Here is a 22,223-nt window from a genome sequence, read left to right on the forward strand (position 1 = left end):
AAGAACATTTTCATCTCTGAGAGTTTATATAGTCATAGTATGAGTGGCACCCCTGAGCTGTAACAGCTCTGCCCATGACAGACAGAATAGATAGAATTGTTTAATTAAACTTCACCTAGCTTCAAATCTGTTCAGGACTTCTGAAGTTTAATTTCTTGCCAGTCTTTGTCTTCCTCCTGCCCCCTCCCTTCTCTGCTTTGCTCCCTTGACAGTGAGTAGAGAATGGAGTTGCCTTGTCTAGATGCTGTGTTTGCACATCAGTGGCCCTTGTGTTGTACTTTGTGACTGAACATAGTCAACCAGGTCTCCCTTTTCTGTTTTGGATGCTTCTTTTAAAGATACAGACTTTGAATATTGTCTCCCTGAAGTTGTCCACTGGGCCTTTGGTAGCTGAAATTGAAATACAGTAACCCTCCTGATGCCTTTGTTATATGTGATATATTTTCCTGTGGGAGAGACCTCATGAATAAGGCATTATCTTGTATGATTCAGTTGAACTACCAAAAGCTAAGCATGTTTTTCTGAAACAGCCTGTCCCCAAAATACGTGTTCAAATGAGACTGAATATGTATCTTCCACGGTTAGAAGTTTCTCCGAGAAGTACTTTGTTTCAAAACCAAATTCTGTTTGATTTGCTTAAACTGGGATTTGGTTTTCTCCTATCTGCTTTTCCACATTTTATTTCCTTGCCTGAGCATACTGGATAACATTGTTCCTCATTCCTCTGAGGTGCTGATAAGCTAATGAGGTAAAATGTTATCCAGGCTTCCAAAAAGGATTAATTATGGGAAAGTTTAAAATAAGGATAAAATTTCTTTGACTTCCTTCAGGATCATATTTGGTAGGTTTCTACTCCTGTGCATGAAAGTATTTTTGACTACAAGAAAGGGAAGAAATCTTGTATCTTGTATGCTATGCAATCTATATTGTTGTTGCAGGTGCTACTGGAGATCATGTTTATACATTTTGTTATGCAGCAGAAAGTGAAGACTTTGGAGCAGAAGATGCAGCCAAGCTTGACATATGGGTTTTTGATCATGTTAAGGTAAGCAGAGACTCTTTTTATGCTACCTGTTTATAAAAAGCACAGTTGTATGTTAACTTTATCACAAAACCTGTTAACACTTTATCATAGATCTAGAAAGTAAGAAAGTTTTGAAAGACCTATCACTTGGGGTCATAAGTAAAAATTTCTTGAATCATCTTTCATGACAAGTGTAATAGATGCTTAAAGGAAGTATTTGTCATTCAATGCTAATTAAAAAATTAACACTAATAAAAGTCCCCTATAAAAACATTCTTGGCTTTGTTTTGTTTGCCTATAATGTGAAACCCATCTAGGAGTACTATAGACCCTTTAAGATCTTGAATGCAATTAGTTAAGGATTTTATAACAGCTGTTGCAGCATGATAGAAATGATAAGTCTTCATTACAAAAGCAAAATAAGCAATATTATGGACTTATTTTTTGTCAAGCTGTGTGGCTTCTCCTCACAGATGTAGCTGGCTTCTTATTTTCTGCTGTGGCTCACACTATGCTGTGGCTGCCAGAGCAGGCACAGTTTGTTTTGGGGGACAGGGTCTGAGGTAGAGGCAGCTCAGAACCTGGAGCTGTAGAATTTGTTGCTGTGATGCTCTGCTCAGCTGACTTGGGTCAGTGCTGGTTCATGACTGCTGTTTTCTGTGACACTCTCCTCGTGTTAATACTCCAAGGCACATGATTTCTGATTATTTGTTAATTCCTGTTTTTATGTTATTCCATGCTGCCTCACTTGTTCTGGATTAAGAAATGCTGGTAGTGGGCATTGGTATATAAATATCTGTATCAGTGAAGTAATTGAGTTACTTTCTGGATCTCATAATGATGTTAATGGAGTTTCAGACTTTAAAACTTGTTTTCACGAGATCTCTGGGCTGTATGCATTAGTACAGCTAACCAGCATAAATCAAATCAAACAAAAAACAAAATAAATCAATAAAACAAATCATCATCTATCTAGGAAGTGAAAGGTAGTTCTGCTGTAAACAGTGACATAGGGTGGAAAAGTTCATTATAGTTTGCTAATTTTCAAAGGAAGTGATTATCTGAGTTTGCAGGTGACAAGATGTTTTTTCTAAATGCCATCATTTCCCTGAATGTGCACTTGTGCCATGTTGTGTGTTGTAATGCATATGAATAATACAAATCAAATTAGGCTGTCAGTTACACTTGAATAGCTGTTGTCATAAAGTTGCACCCTGCTGTCATTTGGAGCTGCACAAGTATATGAGGGTGGTACTACCTTTCTTTTGCTTCAGAACACCTAATGGCATTTATCCTTTCAAGCTATAATGATATGTTTAAAATACATGTCATTACTGATTACTTTTTCCTTGGAGCCAGCACCATTATTTTTAAGACTTATTTTGCCCATCTAAATTCCATACTGTGGATGGATAGGACTTGATTGACTGGCATAAGCCACACATTCCATTAATCATCTCTTCAACTACACATCAACAATTGCTTCAGGAGTGTGAAACTTGAGGCTTACTGAAACCAAGGTCACTCTGCTATTATAGCTCAAACAACTTTCAGCTGTGCTAGGGAGATTATATATAAGTAGGAATGACATTATGCTGGAATCTAAATTCTGCTTTGCCTATTCTTTTTTTTTCCTCTTTTGTGTTTTGTCTCAAGTATTTAATAATATATTGTTTAACTCATATGTTGGCCAACGTGGTCCCTGGTTTCTGCCTCTTTAGGAAACAAAAGACATCCAATGTACTTCCTCTTTCCTCTGCAGTCCACAGGTCCCAGGCATTGTGAGGGCCACTTGTTTGGGGCCACTTCCATTGCTCCAAAGAATGATGGGGATAAAATGAAGAATGGCTAACTCATGTTTGGGCTGCTCGTGCTGGCACTCTAAAATTGCTTGTTCTCTTTCAAAATGCTAACTAACAGTAACTTACCATCAGGAGATGGTAAACTCTAACTACTTTTTATTTGTATCTATGCTTAAATCATGAGCAGAAGAAAAATGTATGACACTCAATAGTTCTTGTCCTGTCTCCTCGTGATATGAGGTGATCGTAATCCTTTCTTGGGACAGAAAATACACCATGGACTAGACACTGTGGGATTTTTATCTACAGCAGTGTGAAAATTCAGCAATAGTAAAGTGCAGTAATAACTTGGGAGTGGTTTGGAGTTCCAGATGGGCATGATGGGCATGGAGTTGATGGACTGTGGTTTCTTTCTGGTTTTTGGGTTGTTTGGGGCTTCTTTTGGTGTGTTTGTGGGTTTTTTTTTAAGAAGCTGGCAAAATAATTAAGGAGTGGAGTTTAATCACTGTAATGTGACTCAATGATTCTCAGTAAAATAACATTTACTGAAATCAGAGTTTGAGTCTATGCTAAGAAACTAAGGAGCAAAATACTGGGAGTCTAGATTAACTAATGGGAAAAAAAGATCTTGTTGGTGCATTTCTGATTTTTAAAAATATTTGGTGGAAAATCGTTTTGGAAGATTCAACTCTTTTTTTTTTTTTTTTTTTTTTTAGGGTAAAAAGTTTAAAATTCCAGGAACTCAGTCTTGGAGATGAGTTGCAGTAATGGCCTAACCACAATTTATTATGTTCAAAGAGTAGGATATTCACTTAATGTCTTCTCACTGAAAAGGACTTGTAGATACAGATGGCAAAAAATTATGGTTTTTTTCCTTTATTCTTCTCTCATTTTGAACACAGTATTCCATTCTTTCTTTATCCGCTTTCTGCTGGAGGAAGGCCACCCAAGCCTTCAGACTGTTCCTTCTGTGCAGGGTGGTGGATGGAGTCCAGAATTGAATTATGTTAAACTTTGAAGCTCTGCAGATAGTGCTGTTACTGGATGTTGATTTGTGCCAGTGAATTTCAATACAGATAGCTCTGCTCTAATTAGCAATGCAATGGTTTTATGATTCATTTAAAATGTGTTAGTGTCTTGTGTATGATCATGCTCAAGGGATCTAAACCTGGCATATATGTTTGTCCTGCCTTTGTACTTTTGTTTTACATCTGAAAACTGGCATAACTATTTAAACTCTCCCAGCAGCACAAATCAGTGTGCATAGCTTTAAGCAGCCAATCAAATTAACTTGTCCTAGATTAAGGAGCTTTGTGAAAGGGAAAAGTTTGTTTGGTCTCTCTAATACATGCAGTCAGCAACAGTTTATCAGCTCTACTAAAGAATCATGCTTCCATGGAAGACACTGTTTGAGGGAACAGAAAGTCCCAAATTACTTAGGTATTTAACATTTTAAAGTTCATATTTTGTTCAGACATCTGTGAATCATTTGTTAGACTTTCTAAGTAGTCTTTATTTCTTCTTTGCTTTCTCCCATCAGAGGCGGGAGGTGATTAGATCAAGATTTCACACAGTTATAACTAAAATTCTGTTGTAGTAGTTTACTTAGTACTACATTATAATTAAGTTCACAGCTTGCTGTAAATGTTTTAATGAGGAACTTTCTGCTGATCTTATTAAGTTGCATATCAGTTGTAACCAGTGCATTATTTTGTTGCTAGCTGCCAGAAAATCAAACTAAAGGTGCCAGAATAATTTAAAAAGAAGGTTGAATGAAGGAGGTTCAGTTAGAGCAATGTGCTCAGGCCTTGCCCAGTCAAGTTTTGAGCATCTCCAAGGGCAAGCCTTTTAAGCAGCTGTTCCAATGTATGGCTATAGTTATGGTTTACCAAATAATTTTTAAAAGTCTCTGTGTCTTAGTGCAATTTTTCACATTCCACATTGGGAGTGTCTCCCTGTGTCATCTCTGAGACCCTCGGATCAGTCTGGCTCAATCAGAGGATGGAGATTCCCTTCACCCTCAGGGCAGATGGTTGTATACACCAATGGGACCTCTCCTTAGCTGCTTTTTCTTGAGACTGGAAAAACTGAGGACTCTCAGCCTCTTAGTTGATTACTGCTGTCCCTGAAACTTCTTCGTGAGATTCAGCTTACATAGACAGTGGAGACAATATTACTGAATAGAGGAAATAAAAGGGAAGCAAGAGTAAAAAAGAGTGAGACAGGAATATTGATTGCACTGTGCTAGAGATGACTGCTGGGGATATTTCTCCTCAGAGACACCTTTAGCTCGCAGGCAGTTGCAGCCAGGCACTTGGAATGGGCCCATGCAAAGCAGAAACTCAGTTTACCTCTAGTGGAAAGGTCCAGGCGATGGTGAAGAGAAAGAGAGCGGGTTCTGACGGAGAGTTAAATCCAGAGTTTATTCCAGGGTGACACAGTTCTGAATCTCGGTAACTACTCCAACAGAACAGGGACCACATGGCTCCAACGCCTTTTAAGCTCACGGGGAGGTGGGAGGGAGAGGATAGGTGAGCCACCAACCAGGTGGGAGGGGGGAGGGTCTCAGGGGACAATGACACCTGGACAGGCCAATGACTCCAGGTCTGAAAAGCATCTTTTGAACTTCTGCCAATCACACGATGCCCTTGCTGGAATGTGGAACTTGACAGACAGCAATTAGGAAGAGGGCAAGGGGAAGGCAAGGAGGAAGTAGAGCTTCACACCACAACACGGGAAGATAGTTAAAATAGAGTGATGGGTTGGAAACTAGTGCTGAGTAGAGGTAGGACTCAAGTTTTGTGAACACTGAGTACCAAAAAGAAGAGGCCTTTAGCAGGCTATAAGGAGATACAAGGATACTTCTGAACAAATAGTTCAACGACATCCAGAGCAAGGTGAAGTGATTTTTGCCCTTGGTGTGTTTGGTACCTGCTTGCCAACTCACCACCTTTATCAGCCATCAATCCAGGCGAGCTTCCTGTTGTTTTTTGGGATTTTTTTCAGGAAACCATTTTTGTTCAAGTTTCATGGTATAAAGTTTGCTGTTTGCTCTGGGAAAAGACATCACATCTTAGGTTGCACTCATCTTCCTTTTGTCTTCTTGTTTGTAATTGGCCAGAATTTGGGCAAACTTTTCTGGCTGCTGCTGCTCTGGCTTATGAGGTGGCTGGGACTGTGAAAGTGGGATGCTTTTGGTTTATCCTGGGGGCTTGTCTGGTGGGAGAGGAGAAGCTCAGGCCTTGCCTTCCTCTGAATGGTTTCTTTTCCTTAATCATTCTGTGATAGAAAAGCATATGCCTTCTAATATTGATCTACATTTTAAGATTTAATTTTGGGAATTTTCCTGTTTGTCTGTTTTGATATGCTTTGTTTTGATTTCCTTTTATTTAATTAAAATTAAGGAAACAGTTTTATTGTATCCTGCAAATTACTGGCATGCTCTGGAAAGCTTCTTCAGTCTGTGGTCAAATATGTGCAGGTAGATGGATCTCTGTGGGAAAAGAAAATCTCCTTAAAAATAATTATATTGCTATTTAATGTAATCGGATTTTGTTCTTGTATCTTTATTTAAAATATCTCTGGACTTTGGTCATGATTTTGTTTGGACAAGAGCTGAAACTGAGAGCATGCAAATATTAGTCCATGTGGCTTGTGTGTACTCAGGGAGTTAGAAAAGTGGAATTCCATACTGCCATGGTTTCCTGGCACAGCTCACTGTGATATTCTCGCTGCCACTTTGGTCTTCCTCTGGGTACACTGACTTTTGTTTATACAAGGCATGAGCTTTAGATTTTAAGAGCTCCATCACTGTCACAGCTGTGTGGTGGATTGCCCTGTCTTCAGTGGCAGAAATGCTTCTCTGCCTCTACCAGCGTTTTCCCTGGACTCCTGCATGAAGTTCAAAGACACTCTCACATATGTTAGCGTACTGAAAGGTTATCTAGATGCTTTTTTTGAACTAAGACCCTCCCCAACTTTGTTTCCTTGGGCAGTGCTGTTACTAAGGAGCTGATGCTGGAATAGCTGTCTGCCTGCATTTTGCATTGCTGCAGCGTGGCTGGTCAAACACAGAATAGCCCTGTCAAGACTCATTCAGTCCAAGGGGAAAATTCTCCCCTGGCATCTGCCTCAGGGATGCATAAGTAGGACATGTGCAAGGCAGATGTATGTTCTGTAGTTCATGTATTTGCAAAGCATGTCATGTTTTGTTCTGTTTTTATTTAGTTTCTGCAAACAAATTATAGCTTGGTATCTCAGTCCTGCAGAACCTGCTTCCAAAGCAAGAATATTTGAGACCTTTGCTTCCAATTTAAATTCAGTAAATCAATAGAAACTTAAAGTCATAAGTGGCATTCAGGAGTAGTTCATCAATTTGCTTATACAGGAGGCAAAGAAGGGATGATGTATTTTTGCCTATGCAAACTCAAAAAACCCCCATACAAAACCAAAACAAACCAACAAATAAAAACCCAACTAAAAAAGCCCAACAAAAGAACACTTCAGTGTAAATGTTGTCTTAGATAAGCTGAGCATTTGGACTGACCTTACTGATAGTAGTTGTCCTCCAAGCTGTAAATTGGGAAGTCATTATTTTTTCTCTTTTTAAACTAATAACTACTAGTATTTTGACATGGAAACAGCAGTGTTTTAATTCTAGCAAGATGCTTATCTTCTTCCATTTTGCTCAGATTAATATATTAATGGCTTATTCCATACAGAGCTTCTTTAATTCTTCCAGAAGCAATCAAACATTGTTCTCTGCACTGAATGAAGAGAAAGTGGTTCTGTTCCTGCATTTGCTAGGCATAGACACCAATGGACACGCTCATCGGCCAAACTCAAGGTAATTGAGATATTAAGCATATCTTTCTTACTAGTTTTAAATGCATATAGTGACTTTTTAACAGTGTGATTTATCAAGACAGAAACAAGAGTTGTAGTATTGGGGGTCATGTATGTTACCGTGTTCACCTACATTCTGAATGTTTGGGGTTATTTTGTTTTTTATGGTCCCATCTATAGAAATGTCAGATTTTTGCTTTATACAGTATGTCAGGTAATATTCCTGTATTCAGGTTTGATTTTTAGCAATTTTCTTAGTTGCAGCCAGCACATAATCTAGAGGATATGTAGGAAATGCAGTTTTAAATATAAAATGGATACAGTTTTCAGACACCCCACTGCTGAAGTGATATCACTAAGTTTATAGACAACAGTAAGCTCAGCAATAATGGCTGCAAATTCCAACATTATGTTTTGGCTTTCTTTATTACACTTAAAACAAGAGAAGAGCTTAGATTTACAGTTCTCGTCACCAGTTCATCTTGAAGTGCATTATTTGTGAACTTTCTTTTAATTTCTTCACATCCTGCTTTGCAGGATTTTATGTCTTTCACTTGATCCTTGCATACTTTTAAAATTCTCTGATTTCCTGCATCATTCTAAAGTTCATACTTGCTGTATGTCTAATGCTCATTTATTACTATTTTTTTAAAGACAGAGTTTTAAAACTGACTTTAGCAACAGACAGGAAATTAGTTGTCTGAAAGTCAATCATGGTCAATCACTTTCTAAAAACATACAAATTTTTTATTTAGCTTCTATTCCAGAAAACTAGGATCTGTCCTGATCTATAAATCATCTCAAAACATTGACTGCCTGGTGAGATCTTTCTTTGCTGTTTAGTTACCAGCTTAAAGTAATTTTTGCAACTCACAGTTAAGGTGTTTGCCAAAACTAAGGAATTCTGGAAAACTCATTCTGCTTAACTTGCCTGGCAGCTCTGAGTAGTAAAATTATAGTCTTATATCAAGGACAGGTCAGATTTGAAGTATAAATCCATTTGAAACTGTGGTTTCAGTAATCTTCAAACTGTGCTCCAATGATTTAATATCTCAGTAAGACTCAGAGGAGGAGAGATTTTACATCTAGGAAGCCTTTTGTTAGCTTGATGTTCATTTGAGATTAGAGCAGTCTGTACTCAAAGGACTGGGCTATATGGCCATGGATAAGTTGCTTTACACGAAGTGTGAGAGCCACCTGGAATGTAACATTTTTTCCTATTTTTCAAGGGAATACCAGGAGAATATTAAAAAAGTTGATGAGGGTGTGAAAGAAATTGCTTCATTGATTGACAATTTTTATGGAAATGATGGAAAGACTGCATTTATTTTGACTTCTGACCATGGAATGACAGATTGGGGTGAGTCCTTTTAAATATTGAGTCCATTGAGTTTATAAGCATCTGGCATGTGATTAGAGAGCTCTGTCCCATGAGAAGCTTTGGAACCCCTGCTTTGATTTGGTATCCTAAGTGTTGCTTGTTTATGAAAATCCATGCAAATTGCTGTGACAGCTGCATTCCATGTCTGGACAGAAAAATACACTAAGTTAAAGCTTGATTTCCTCAGTGACTGCTAGTAGGGATAGAAAGATTGCTGCAGAAAACCACCTTAGGCAGGAGGAGATGGTGTTATTTGGCTGCCAGGAGCAAGTTTGGTCTTGTTCCAGTCCCTCTGGGAGATACAGTTCTCACTTTGGTGCTCTAAAGCACCTGGAAAAGGTGGGAAATCTGTCCAGGAGCTGGTGAAAAACTGTAGAGAGTGAAGTTTTGTGAGGGGTGCAGAATCTTTTTGCTTATTTTGGCCTTTTAAGCACAGCAGAAAGGAGGGGACTGCTGTGTGATCTTTCTAGAGGAGGCTGGTGCTGGAGACAGGTGAAGGAACTGAGAGTAGAGAGAGGAGAGTGAGGCAGGGCCAACTGTGCTGATACCCCCAGAGGAGACTTGTGAAGAGTATGGCCACAGTGGCCAAATGCTTTGAGGGCAGATGAGAAAAGTTTGCAGTGCTGAGCTCATTTAGACATTTTTCCCTAATTCTTTCTTCTCTCAAGAATCTTAAGAACACTCCTGTCCTTGTGTGCAGCCAGTGAAAATGATAGGTCTCTCTTCCAATGCTGTGTGTGCAGCTACTAACTATGATACTTTTGAACCAAGGCTGCTCCAGGCATGGTTGTGGCAAAACAACAGTCAGCATGTTACTCTGGGTGTGAAATCCTAACATTTTTCAGTTGAAGGGATGCAGATTTTTTTCTGTCATCAGAGATAACAAAAATATTTGTATATTTATCCAATCAGCCTAATTACCATCAGTTCATTTGCAAAATAGTCCATTTTGAATAATATTTACTGTTGAGCCAACTGCCTCTTGCAATATATTTTTAATTCTGCTATATTTTTTGTATGTTTCAAGGAATTATTTCATCATTTTCTTATAAGGAAGGAGTGTGTATATATATATATATATATATATCTTTAAATATATATATTTATATATTTATATATAGGACCATAGGGATCTCAGGAGGTCCAACCACCTGCCCAAGGCAGGCGTAGCTTTTGAATCAGACACAGATGCTAGGGCTTTATTCAGCAGGGCCCTTAAAACCTCAAAGGGATGGAGCCTATGCAACCCTTTTGGGCAGCCTGCTCTGCTGCTTGCCTGCCCTCATGGAGGGGGAAGGTTTTCTTTATCTGCAATCTGAACTTCCTTTGTGTAGGGGGATACAGTATGGGTATTTGAAGGTCGTATAGAAGGGAATCTTATCCCCCAATGAGTTGCAGCTGGACCAATTACTAAAGACTAGAAGCAGGCCTGATCTTAACAGGCCACACCTGTAGCCAATAAGAACAAGTGGTATAAAAGAGTGGATTGGGGGGATCTGGAGTCAGATGACTGCTGTAAGGACCAGGAGCAGTCAGTGCTTAGAGGAGCTGCCTGTGAGAAACATTGAGGAGTTATGAAGCTCTGGTGATAGGAAATCCTTGCGCTATAATGATGTTAGAACTCATGCTAGCTAAGACAACACCTTTGTGTCAAATTATGCCTGTTCTGTTATGCTCCCACTGTGCACCACAGTGACACTCTGGCTCCATCCTCTCTCAAGCCCCCTTACAGGGGGGCACGTGCAGGCTGCTCTGCTATGTTCTCCCCAAAACTATTCTCCAGGCTGAACCAAGTCCCAGTCCCTCAGCTGCTTCTCACAGAGCAAGTGCTCCTCACTGAGACCATTCCAGATGATGGGTGTCTGACCAAAGGAGCCCAAAACTCGATCCAGTGTCTAGGGGTTGTCTCACAGGTCCTGAATAGAGGAGAACAATCCCTTCCCTGTACCATGCTCCTGTTAACACTGCCTGTGGTGCTGTTGGCTTTCTTTGCTGCCAGAATGAGCTGCAGGGATTTTCTCATGCACTGGATCCTTTGGAGGGGGGATAAAAGGTGTTAGGAGTAACTTCTTCAGGCTTTGAGAACCACTGGTCTGTCACAGTTTTCTGTCATCTCTTTCTGTCTTGAAGGAAAAACCTGATCTTGTGCCAAAAGTGTTAATAACTTTGAAGTTGACTTCAGTGATTCTGAGAGCAAAACAAGAGGTTCTGCTCAGGCCCATTGTCAGCTGTCTGAAGGCTAGTTCAGGAGTTTTAATTTGAGCTGGTTGGTAGTATCAGGACCTGCTGGAGCCTTTTAGTGTTTATTTGCAGAATGGGATGTGCACCAGTTTTAAAACAAATGAAACATTGGGAGGATGGGGGGGGGGCTATTAGGGAAAAGAATATGATCTGAATTAGACATGATCAAAGACATTGTGGTTGCTGGCAAAAGCCAATGATGTCACTTGCTTTCTCAGCCTGACCCCATGATTTTGCTTTAAATGGATGTCAGATGGAACTGCTGACCACCAATGCAGGGCATTCCATACCCACCCTCACCTTGGCCTCTTGTTCCTGCTACTATTCTGGCACAAGTACCTCTGTGGTGTGCTGGTCTATGGAACAGACAACTAAACTAACAGCACCCTTTTCCCCCTGTAGGGGGATAGAATTTAAGAAAATAAAGATAGTGTAGAAATTAATCTTACCCCTAAGGAGTTGCAGCTGGGCCAATTATCAAAGATTAGGAACAGGCCTGACTTTAACAGGCCACAGCTGTAACCAGTGAGAAGAAGAGTGCTATAAAAGAGTGTGTTGGCTGGTAGAGAGGGGATCTGGAGTCATTTGGCTACTTTGTGAAGAAAGAGTCAGTGGTCAGAGGAGCAGCCTGTGAGAAACACTAAGAAGGTATGAAAGTTTTGTGATAGGAGACAGCAGTATGGAACTCCTGCAATTAGGTGACAACAGTTGGAGACCCCAATGTGATTTGGGAAAAAGGACTCAAATACTAAACGATATGACCCCGTGGATTCGGGAAAAATGACTTAATTATTAAGCTACATGACCCGTTGATGATTGGGAGAAAAAGGTTTTAAGTATCAACCCATGTGATCCTGTGGTGATTCAGGAAAGAAGACTTAAACATTAAGCAATGTGATCCCATGGTGATCTGGGTAGAGAACTGCATGAGGAAAAGTAAGAAGGGGAGAATTTAGCAAAGCAACTGTAAGAACTGGAAAAAGAATAGTTCTATTATTTAGTACAATGTGTTCATTGATTAGCGGAGCATATCAAATGCAGCTCTTAATGTCTGTTAAGCATGAATATAAAAGATTTTGAAGATAAGTCCTTTGTAAACTGAGAAAAGCTGCAAAACTGAACCAACACTTTGAAATACATATATATTTGTACTGTAATATGGTGTCTGAACATTTGTATAACTATTATTTCTAAATGAAATATATGAATGTGTCATAATGTTATGTTATTTGAATATGTCCTTCTAGAAATGCTGCAACTCCTTCATTAGAAAAAGGGTGAAGTGTAGGGGGATAAAATATAAGAAAATAAAGATAGTGTAGAAATTAATCTTACCCCTAAGGAGTTGCAGCTGGGCCAATTATCAAAGATTAGGAACAGGCCTGACTTTAACAGGCCACAGCTGTAACCAGTGAGAAGAAGAGTGCTATAAAAGACTGTTTTGGCTGGTTGAGAGGGGATCTGGAGTCAGTTGGCTCCTTTGTGAAGAAAAAAGAATCAGTGCTCGGAGGAGCAGCCTGTGAGAAACACCAAGAAGGTGTGGAAGTTTTGTGATAGGAGACAACAGTATGGAACCCCTGCAATAAGATGACAGCATCCCCCCTTTTCCCTGAAAAGGTCTGTTTGGAGAGTGCTGGAGGTGGAACCTGGAACTGACCTAGCTGAAAAGAATTATTTTTCTTCCCCTCTTGTTATTCAGATCAGAACTGAAACAATTCCTTATAGCAGGGAGGGAGTGGGTACAGCTGCCTCTCTCAGCTCTATCTGTCTTAAAGTATTCATAGCGGCAGAATCTCACTGAAATGTTGATGGAGCTGGTGGCTTGGCTGAATTCTCCTCCTGCAGTAATAAGACTATAACTGATATAAGAAATAATCCCTGGTCTGTGGAAGATAGAGGAAGTGCTCTCTCCATAAGCTCTTTTTCCCATGTTCTTCAAAGAACCGTGGTTGTTGCTGTTTTTTGAGCCCAGAGAGTGCCCACCAAGAAACATCGGAAATCTAATTCCCAGACCAGTGTGTTCTTAAGCTTTGGGCTGTTTAAAGTAAGCAAAGTTGGCTCTTCAACTGTGCCACAGTGATTGTTTTAAGGACAGAATTAGGTATGATGTTGGGAATAGCTTTGAGTTTCCACAACAGTGTGCTTTGTCTGTCCTTTGTATTTATTAAAATTTATATTTATAGACAGGAAAAAGCATGTGTCTTTGCAAATATAAGGAAAATGTGTAATCTTGTAGACCATGCAGGGACCCACACAGGGTTTTTATAACCAAGTCCTTCCCTTTGAGGCTGGGTTATCTCTCTGCTCTGGTACCTCACCCACCAGAATCAATGACCAGCATTTCTTTCAAGCTTGTGTAGCTCCTGCTTTAGTACAACTGCTGCTGAGATGTCATAGCTTTCAACCTTCCTGCTTTTGGTGGCTGATATGTTAAGCTGGAGGGAATCTGTTTCCCCAGGGAAGAAATTAATGTTTTATCAATTTTTAAGGAATGTGCTACTAGACTTTAAAACCTTAAAAATTAACTTCTCTCACTGTTGGAAGGATGACAGTTGCAATGCATATTGCTTCTTGGTTTTGAAGTGGAAGTCTAATTCTTATTCAGAGGTCAGTTCTATATGATTTTTTTTTCACATGTGTCTAATATTACTGAAGTCAGGCATTCTTGGTTTCACTGAGATGCTCAGGATAAGCACATGTACATGCTTTGAGTTGGTAACTCCTCCATGTGTTGAGGCTTTAAAAATGTTATGGCTTTATTTTCTGTATGTTAAAAATTTGGAGGTTTTAATATAAAAATTTCTATCTCTTTAGTCTTGACTTAACTGATACTGATTTCCCAACTTGAAACTTGAATTTAGCCCTTATTGTTAGTGACATAAAAATAAGCTATGAAGCTGGAATAGGTTGTCTGTAACAGGCTTTTAGTATGTCTGTATCAAGAGCTTAGTATATGTGTGCATATTTTTATTGCATGTAGATTTTGTTTGTTTTTACAGCACATGTCTAAAAGTTTCTATTTTTCTTGTTTGGTGTATCTTAGGATCCCATGGAGCTGGTCATCCCTCAGAAACTTTAACCCCACTAATTGTTTGGGGTGCTGGGGTAAATTATCCACAGAAAGTTACAAGCCAGTTCTTTGAAGACAATTTTTTGAAAGGTATGTAAAATGTAAGACTTAAGTGAAGGGTTCTGGTGGAAACAGAGGTGTTTTTAACCTTTACATCTGTTGAGCTTCACTAATCTCTGTTCTATTTCAGTAAGTGTGATTTGCTTTATGTGATGTGTAAGGAAAAGGTGCCAGGGTATGCCTAAGGAAACTACTGCAAAATTGGGTAGATAAAATCAGTCAGTTTTCTTTTCTAATCATAGAATTGAAGACTTTCTCTTTGTTGACAGGAGGCTATTCATGCTCCTAAAACTTTGTTCCTTAGAGAATGAAGGAGACTTAATTTTTAACTCCCAGATGTTGGAAGTATTAGTACAGAACATAAGTTGACAAGTTCAAAGACTCCTTTCTAACTTCACGGCACAACTCTGTGGACATTCTAGAGGCTGTCTTGTCTCATTTGCATCCTTGCAGCTGTTGTGCAAATGTAAACAGCTTTTTGTAATGAAAAACTGTGATTCTTCACTGTTATTTTTCCCTTTTCTAATTTAAGAGTAAACTTTTTTTAAAGGGATGAGTTTTTATTATTTCACATACATAATGCAATAAACGCTGTCTTACTGAAATATCAGTGGTGTTAGAGAGTCTTTACCACACGATTAAATTATTCAAGCTGTTCCTCTTTCATGTGCCCCGTTCTTGTGGCCTGCTCTGTTTCTTAAGATGCCTTCAGTCTTGGGTTGTTGCTCATGATCAATGAGGAAATGACTTCCTATTTTATTGGATTGTTTGTCAAGGTACATTAGAGAAAACAGGTAAAAATTACTTCAGCCCCGAGGTTTTAACTCCGCCCTGCTCTTGAGAAGGTATTTGCTAACAGCTTAGGTCATTTCAGAAATAGTGCTAACATTTCACTCTTTGTGCCTAACTGCTGCTCTAAAACCGTGACATCTGTGATAAAATTGAGAATGGGTTGTAGGGAAAAAAAGAGAAAACAGAATAAAACAACTGGTTTTGGTGTCAGTGATGGCTGATCTGCTAGGCTTTTAAGGACATTTGATATCTAAGGGTTGATCTGTAATAGCTGAATTTTGCATCTGTCAGTTTCCTTGATTCTCAGCAGCTTTAGTGCAAACCTCAGCATTTGACTTCAAGTCATGATGAAAATGATGTGAGAGATTTCAAAAGAGATGAGCCTTGAGCTGACTCCCAGGTGCACAATAGGGAAAGCTATATGTCTCTCATCTGTTGGGCAATGTGTATTTACTTAGAGGATGACATTTGTCTGCAGCCTGCTGTGCTTGCTTCATATTTTCCTTCTGATGGTTAAAAAAACTAGCAAACCAAATAACCACACAAAAAACCAAGCACACCAAAGTAAACATCAGAAACTCCTCAATTCATTTTGACTAGCTTTGCATCTGTCAAGCATGTTGTTGCTTTGTTTAGACCTTACAGATTCTTAATGGCCAAGCATGATCTCTATTGGAGATCTGAGACACCCTGAGTATCTTGAGAGTTTGAATTTCTGTTTGAGTAATAAGTATCCTCTTAAAAAGGGACTGTTCTCTCTATGGTAGTACATCAGAGCTTCTAGTAGGTTACATAGCTTAGAAGAAATGAGAAAATTGTTGAAATGGAACTTGGCACTTGCACAGGTCAATACAGCTCAGCTACTCCATTGTTACAATCCCAGATATTTTCACAAAGGTAACATATAAAAGAAAAGCTGTTTAAAAGAGTTCTCTTGAAATGTTCATTGAATCTGTCTTTCCTGCTCCATACAGCTGCAGCTGTGACTGTGCAGGGGAGGAGGGTGTTTTCAAGACTGCTGTGTCACTGATGTATGCAGGTGTCAGGCTTACATTTCCAGTTCCATGCTCCAATGTTCAAGTTCTTTCATCTATTGACAATCCTTTCTAATTTCTCCAAGTGTTTATGGAAATATTGACAGAACATTTCTAATGCTGACAAACTTATCATCTGTTCAGTGCAAGCAGGCTGTAGGCAGCTCAGTGAATTGTCTTTCTTCTCATTGTTGCCATGGAGGGTTCATACCCCCCAAAGGCAGTGCCGACAGGCAGGACTTAGCCTGTCCAGTTTGTCACAGAGAGATGAATGTGTTCTTTGGATGGCCAGAAGGGCACAGAATCTGCTCTGGGTTGGCAGCCTTCTCCTCATCAGTTTTGTCACCTGTGCTCTGCCTTCCCTCAGGCCTGCTCATGCAATCCTCTTGGAAACATTTGTTATGGCAGCCTTGCATCCTGTGGGCAACGTGTGGTATTACCCATTTGGCCACAGGTTTGACCCTTCTTCAAAGGAAAGAGAATACAGAACTACTCTCTAGCTGCTCAGGGGCTGATGGCTGGCCCTGGGGCACAAGCCCAGAGGAGCTTGTGAGTGAAGGCACAATCTCCTGCAGCATCAGGATGTGGGGTGCTTGATATAAGCCTGCTTTGTAGGGGGCTCAGCCTGCTCAGCTGAGGGAGCTCAGTGTACCCTCCACTAGTTTGGCTTCTCTGAGGTTTTCTGTGAGATTTTCTTTGCTTCATGTAGCCTCAGCCTCTTTTTGAACTGGCACTTCCCTGCTGTTTCCCTGGACTGTTTGCATCTGACAGCCCAGCGGGCTGCAGTAAAAGCAGGGTAGGATAAAGGCAAAAAAACCCTCTATAAAGGGGGTGGAAAACTGCTGAGCACTGTACAGGAAACCTAGACAGTGAGCTGGAATCATAAAACAGTGTGGGCAGTGTGCACAGCCAAGATGCCTCACTCCTGGGAGTACAGACTGGACTGGCCAGTCCGTAGGTGTGTCCCAGTCCTTAGGAGTTCCTGGGCTCTGTGTCCTGTGGCTCTTGGTCCCAAGCAGATGTCTTCACTTCATTTTGGAATATATGAGTAGGGCACATGGAGATGAAAAAACTTCTGACAAAAAGATGTTTTCTCTAGCAGAGATACAGTTTCTTCCTACCTTAGGCACATTTTGTGTGTGCATAGACATTTTTCCCATGTTTTTCTTTGGAAAATTGAATTTAAAGGAAAAGTGGGCAATTAATTTATATAATAGAAATATTGGTAAGAGTCTGTTTCTAGAAATATAAATCCATTTTCTTTTCTGGGAAGCAAAAGGAAAGAAACTTATACCTTTTGGTGTGAGTTTAACAGAATTTATGATTAATGCTGCTAATACTTCCCCTGTGTTGCCATGGGAACAGCCCTTAGCTGTCTCACTGCTGTTAGAGTACAAGTCTGCTCTTCAGGGTGCTTGTGGGACCAAATAACAGTGGACCTGTACTCAGACCCCCCAAGGTAGCAGTGGTATGAACTAATTGCTGAAAATAAGTTTGGTGTATGCAATATTGCAGATGTATGAAAGAAAAAAAAACAAAACCAAACCTTGCTAAAGTCTGTTTTTAAATAACTCTCCACCCCCAAAGAAAATAGGCAATTTTCTCTTTATTTCCTTAGAGGCCAGCATAGAGCAGGAAAATATAATTTTCAACCAGGTTTTTGTATGATGTGCCAAAGCTTTAGGATCTAATGTTTGTACCACACTGTACCAATGCATTTAGGAACTTGGGTTAGCCTTTTTTACAAACTATTGAAGAGATGCTATAAATCTCCTAAATCAGAGTTTGATTCTTTTAGTTGGCACAGGAGATAATACATCACTGTGCTGAAAAAAATAAAAGCCTTGGCCTTTCTTCTACTGATTTAGGTCACAATTGCAGGCAGCAATTTATCCTGATGTGTAAAAGAAAATGTGAATTGAAATGAATACCTTTTGTTGTTTCTGCCTGTTGAGTTCCATCTGTAACCCTTCTTGAGCTAGCATCCTAATGTAAAATCATAATTTTCTTTAGTACCAATACTTTACATGAAATGGCAACAAGATAGTAAATGTCAACTGAACTCGAGCTGTCCTTTCAAGTCTGTGTAGATTAGCTGTTCAGGTGCTCTGTTATTTCTTGCAGAATGGAAACTGGAGAACTTGAAGAGGCTTGATGTCAATCAGGTATCAAACACACCTAATTTAATAGTTCATAAGTTTTTCCCTTAAATTATGAGTTTCGTGTGATTTAAAGTAATTTACTTAATTTGAGTGAATGATCACACCAATGTACCATTTCCCTAGAAACAGGAACTACAATAACATAAGGAGGTTAAGTTTAAATTGCTTGTTGACACATGACAGCTGCACACACAACTTCTCCTGAAGATGCATTAATGAACCATTATTTAAGTGATCCCACACAGCTGTAGGAAGAGTGCAGTACAATATACCAGGTCTCCCAAGCTGCTGTCACAAAATCAAACACATTTCTTGCTATAGTGGTAAACTGTAGGTTTTTTTCATCTGTGATTGTGGCCCAAATATTTTGCAATTTAGACAATTAGTCAAGGAAGAAAAGAATGTGAACAACTTTCCCATTGATCCTTAATCAGTCAAGCTTTTTTAAACTGTGGTGCTTCATCATCCTACAAAAATCAATATATGAATAACAGACTCCAAACCTACTTAAACAAGGGAAATAATCTCATACTAGAAGGTTGAAATTGGCAATGTTCTGGATCAACTGCTTTCAGCAAAGCCTTAATAAAAAACTACAAAAAAAGATTAGTTTTCCTCTCAGGATTGGTAGGAGTTATGGCAATGTTGTTTTGAGACTGTAAAGAAGAGTCTTGAGTATTACTTTGCCCTGGATAATGGAGTTCCCAAAGACACAGCTTTTGTTCTGTAGTACATGTGGGACTAGGGGTAAAAATAGCAAATGAGACTTCTAATTATCATTACCCTCCAAGTGTATTGTTCTCCACCAATAATGGTTTGGAGTCTGCCCAGTAGATCTGAGGCTGGAGCAGTGCCTGTGGTTTCAGTGTAGTTTTTTCAGATTTATGCTGGAGAAACAAAAAATTTTGGTGTGTAGTTTTATATTAAAGGAAAATATAAACCTAGTAAGAGGCAGTGTTTATTATCACAAATAGAAGGAAATTATAACTTATTTTATGAGATGCCTTGGTGAAGATTGAAGGGCCTTTCTGAGGACTGACTGGACATTAAAAAACTGCACAAACTCCTTCTGCAGGGGAGAAGGTGAGTAATCTGCCCTGTGGAAGCATGGGATAAAGAATGTTGTGAAAAGCAGTATATCCAATATACTGCTTAAAACTGTAAATATGGAATTAGTTCTTTTGGTCATATAAATAGTCATAAAAAGTGATATGCCTCTCTGAGTGCAGTAAAGGAGGTGCTGAATTCCTGCAAATAAATACTGGGGTGGTTATATTTGCTTTTTAAATGAAATGTTATTTTTTCAAGCTTGTTCAGCAGTGGATCTTCACATTTTGAATCTAATCATGCCATGACTACTAGAAACTAAAAACCAAAAAAACTGTAAGGGAGAGTTGTATATAGAACTGGACAATATTACATAATTATCTTTTGCATATGCAGATATGTTAAAATTAAGCTGAATTTATTATCTCTAGAGGCTGAAATGATGTTCAAATGGGAATGTTTCTGTTTTCACAGGCTGATATAGCACCACTGATGGCTTCCCTTATCGGTGTGCCTTTCCCCCTGAACTCTGTGGTAAGAAGTACAAATGTTTTTCTATGTTACAAAAATCTGTTCATCATAAAGGAAGAGGTGCTGGGGACAAGACTTGAGGTGTGTGAGGAGAAGGATTACAGATTTGTAAAAGTGCTATAAGGTGTGAACTCTGCTTGTAGTTTTAATTTTATGTGTGTATCTTTAGAGTAAAAATTTAAATTTTTTTAATGTAGAGGGCTTTTAATTGGAGAGGCAGCTGGTCCTTTTGTAATTTACAACTTAATACTCTTGAGCTTTATAAAAGTTTTTTGTTGCTTTGTTTTTAGGGATGGTAAAAATGCAATATGGTTTGAATAACACATGATTTTGATCATGAAGGCTAAGCCTGTAAACAACCCAGTTCCTGCAATTTAATGTTCCATTATTTCTTGATTAAACTAGTGTACTTTCTTCAGATGTTATCTTGTGCCCTCTAATTTGGTGAACAGAGAGATGGCTTTTTCTTTTAATTTTTCTCATGTTTTATTACACAGTCCAAAAGTTGCCTCATAAATATTGAATTGCCAATTAGCATTTCTTTAGTGTGCTGTCATGCTACTAGTTTCACATATAAAACACCTATTTACAGCATATTTTTTGGAATATTTCTTCTGGGGACTCTGTCCCAGGGATTGTCCCCTTGTCCTGCACTCATTGCTGGTTATGTGAGGAAAGCTGCCCAGCACAGGGTGGCATGGGAACTGCTCCCTTTCCTACCACAACTACTGGATTGAGTCAGGCCCAGGTGAGGCTTTGGGTGGAAGACTGTTAGGGGTATTAAAAAAGGCTTCTGATTAGAAGTTGAGTTTATATTATAGTATATAGTTTAGTAACATCTTCTGTTATTTATGTTTTTGCATTCCTGTAGAAGCTGAGATATTACAAACAATTCCTATGATGTTGCAAATCTGTGTGAAAAGAGTATTTTCAAAGGAGTTACACGAGTTATTTCAGCAGTAATTTGAAGTGTTCTTACTGGCTATTTGGCCAGGAATTCAGTTAAGAAAAATTCCTGTTATTTAATTTAATTTTTTTACTTATGTGTGTTTTTCTTCCTCAGGGAACTCTACCTCTGGAGTATCTGAACACTAGTGCTCTTTTCAAAGCAGAGAGCATGTTTACCAATGCTGTTCAGATTCTGGAGCAATTTAAGGTACTAAACACATGGTAAAAAAGCCCAACTTATTTGAATAATAGTTGTTGCTATGTGTAAAATAATTCTATGACTTACCCTATCCCAGTGTGCCAAGTTGAAAGGATTAAAATTGAATGCACATTCAATTGAATAGCTGTGAGACTTATGTAGGGAAGCTTGAAATGCTTTAATGAAGAAGCTTGGTTGGTTTTTTCTAAGGAGAATGAATAACTTTTTTCTTGCTTCTTAACAAAAATGGTGATGTTTATTGGTGTTAATGTAAACCTACCTGCAGTAAGTAGGTAGAATGCTGGTACCAGAGAAGGGAAATAATGCCTTTGCAATGGGGGCTGGGAGACAAGGCCTTAAATCAGGGTCAGGACACAAACAGATCAGAAAGGTAAAAGGTTTCTGGGCATTAAAGAAATTAAATTAGTGACCTAATTAACTTTTAGCTAATGCTGTTATAGCTGTTGTTTTGCCTTGCAAGTGTTCATCTCTGGTTCCTCTATCTTGATTCATTTAATATTGGATATTACATTATGAGAACATGTGAGTGGTCCAAATAAAAAAGGTTCTGTTTCACTAAGCAGTGGAGTGAGAAACTGTCCAAAATTCCAGTTTTGGCAAGGCATAGAAATACTCTGAGAGAAAACCATCCTCCCCAGATAGAAGCTGAGACACAAAAGAACTGTTATCCTGACTGTTCCATGATAGTGGAACAATGAAGTAGCATGAGATGACCTACATGAGATAAGCACCTTCAGCATCTTCTGTCCCTTTGTGAATGCCAGGTTCACAGAGGTGTAGATACCAGCGTGGCAGTGTCAGGAGCAGAATCACTTTCAAAAATGTGGTGGAGAGCTGGCATGTTAACAGGGGAAGTCACTGGTGGGGTTGGGCGTGAAGTTTGAAGTATGCTACTCTCACCTCTGCGGTTGGAAGACCTCTGCTTTAAGAATTAAGGATGACTCAGATATTTTTCAGTTAAATTGGCGTCTTGGAGATTGTTTAAACAAACAAAGTAGTTCTGCTTCTCCTTTCCTCTAAGCTTACCTTTGTTCTGTTTTTCCGTAGTGCTGGGTTTTTGTTGTTG

The 22,223-nt window shown here is 39.1% G+C and overlaps 1 protein-coding gene across 2 annotated transcripts in view; it reads left to right on the forward strand.

Moving 5' to 3' along the window:
• The window catches only part of PIGN (phosphatidylinositol glycan anchor biosynthesis class N), a 100,559-nt gene that overhangs the window by 22,547 nt on the left and 55,789 nt on the right, over positions 1-22,223 (forward strand). For both annotated transcript variants that reach the window (XM_059854231.1, XM_059854241.1), the window contains exons 5-11: positions 939-1,045; positions 7,548-7,672; positions 8,901-9,031; positions 14,337-14,453; positions 18,374-18,414; positions 19,933-19,992; positions 21,053-21,145. In XM_059854231.1, the coding sequence (XP_059710214.1) occupies positions 939-1,045; positions 7,548-7,672; positions 8,901-9,031; positions 14,337-14,453; positions 18,374-18,414; positions 19,933-19,992; positions 21,053-21,145 (674 nt within the window). The remainder of the gene's footprint in view (positions 1-938; positions 1,046-7,547; positions 7,673-8,900; positions 9,032-14,336; positions 14,454-18,373; positions 18,415-19,932; positions 19,993-21,052; positions 21,146-22,223) is intronic.

This window comes from Haemorhous mexicanus, chromosome 1 (assembly GCF_027477595.1).
Source record: "Haemorhous mexicanus isolate bHaeMex1 chromosome 1, bHaeMex1.pri, whole genome shotgun sequence".
Lineage (NCBI taxonomy): Eukaryota > Metazoa > Chordata > Aves > Passeriformes > Fringillidae > Haemorhous > Haemorhous mexicanus.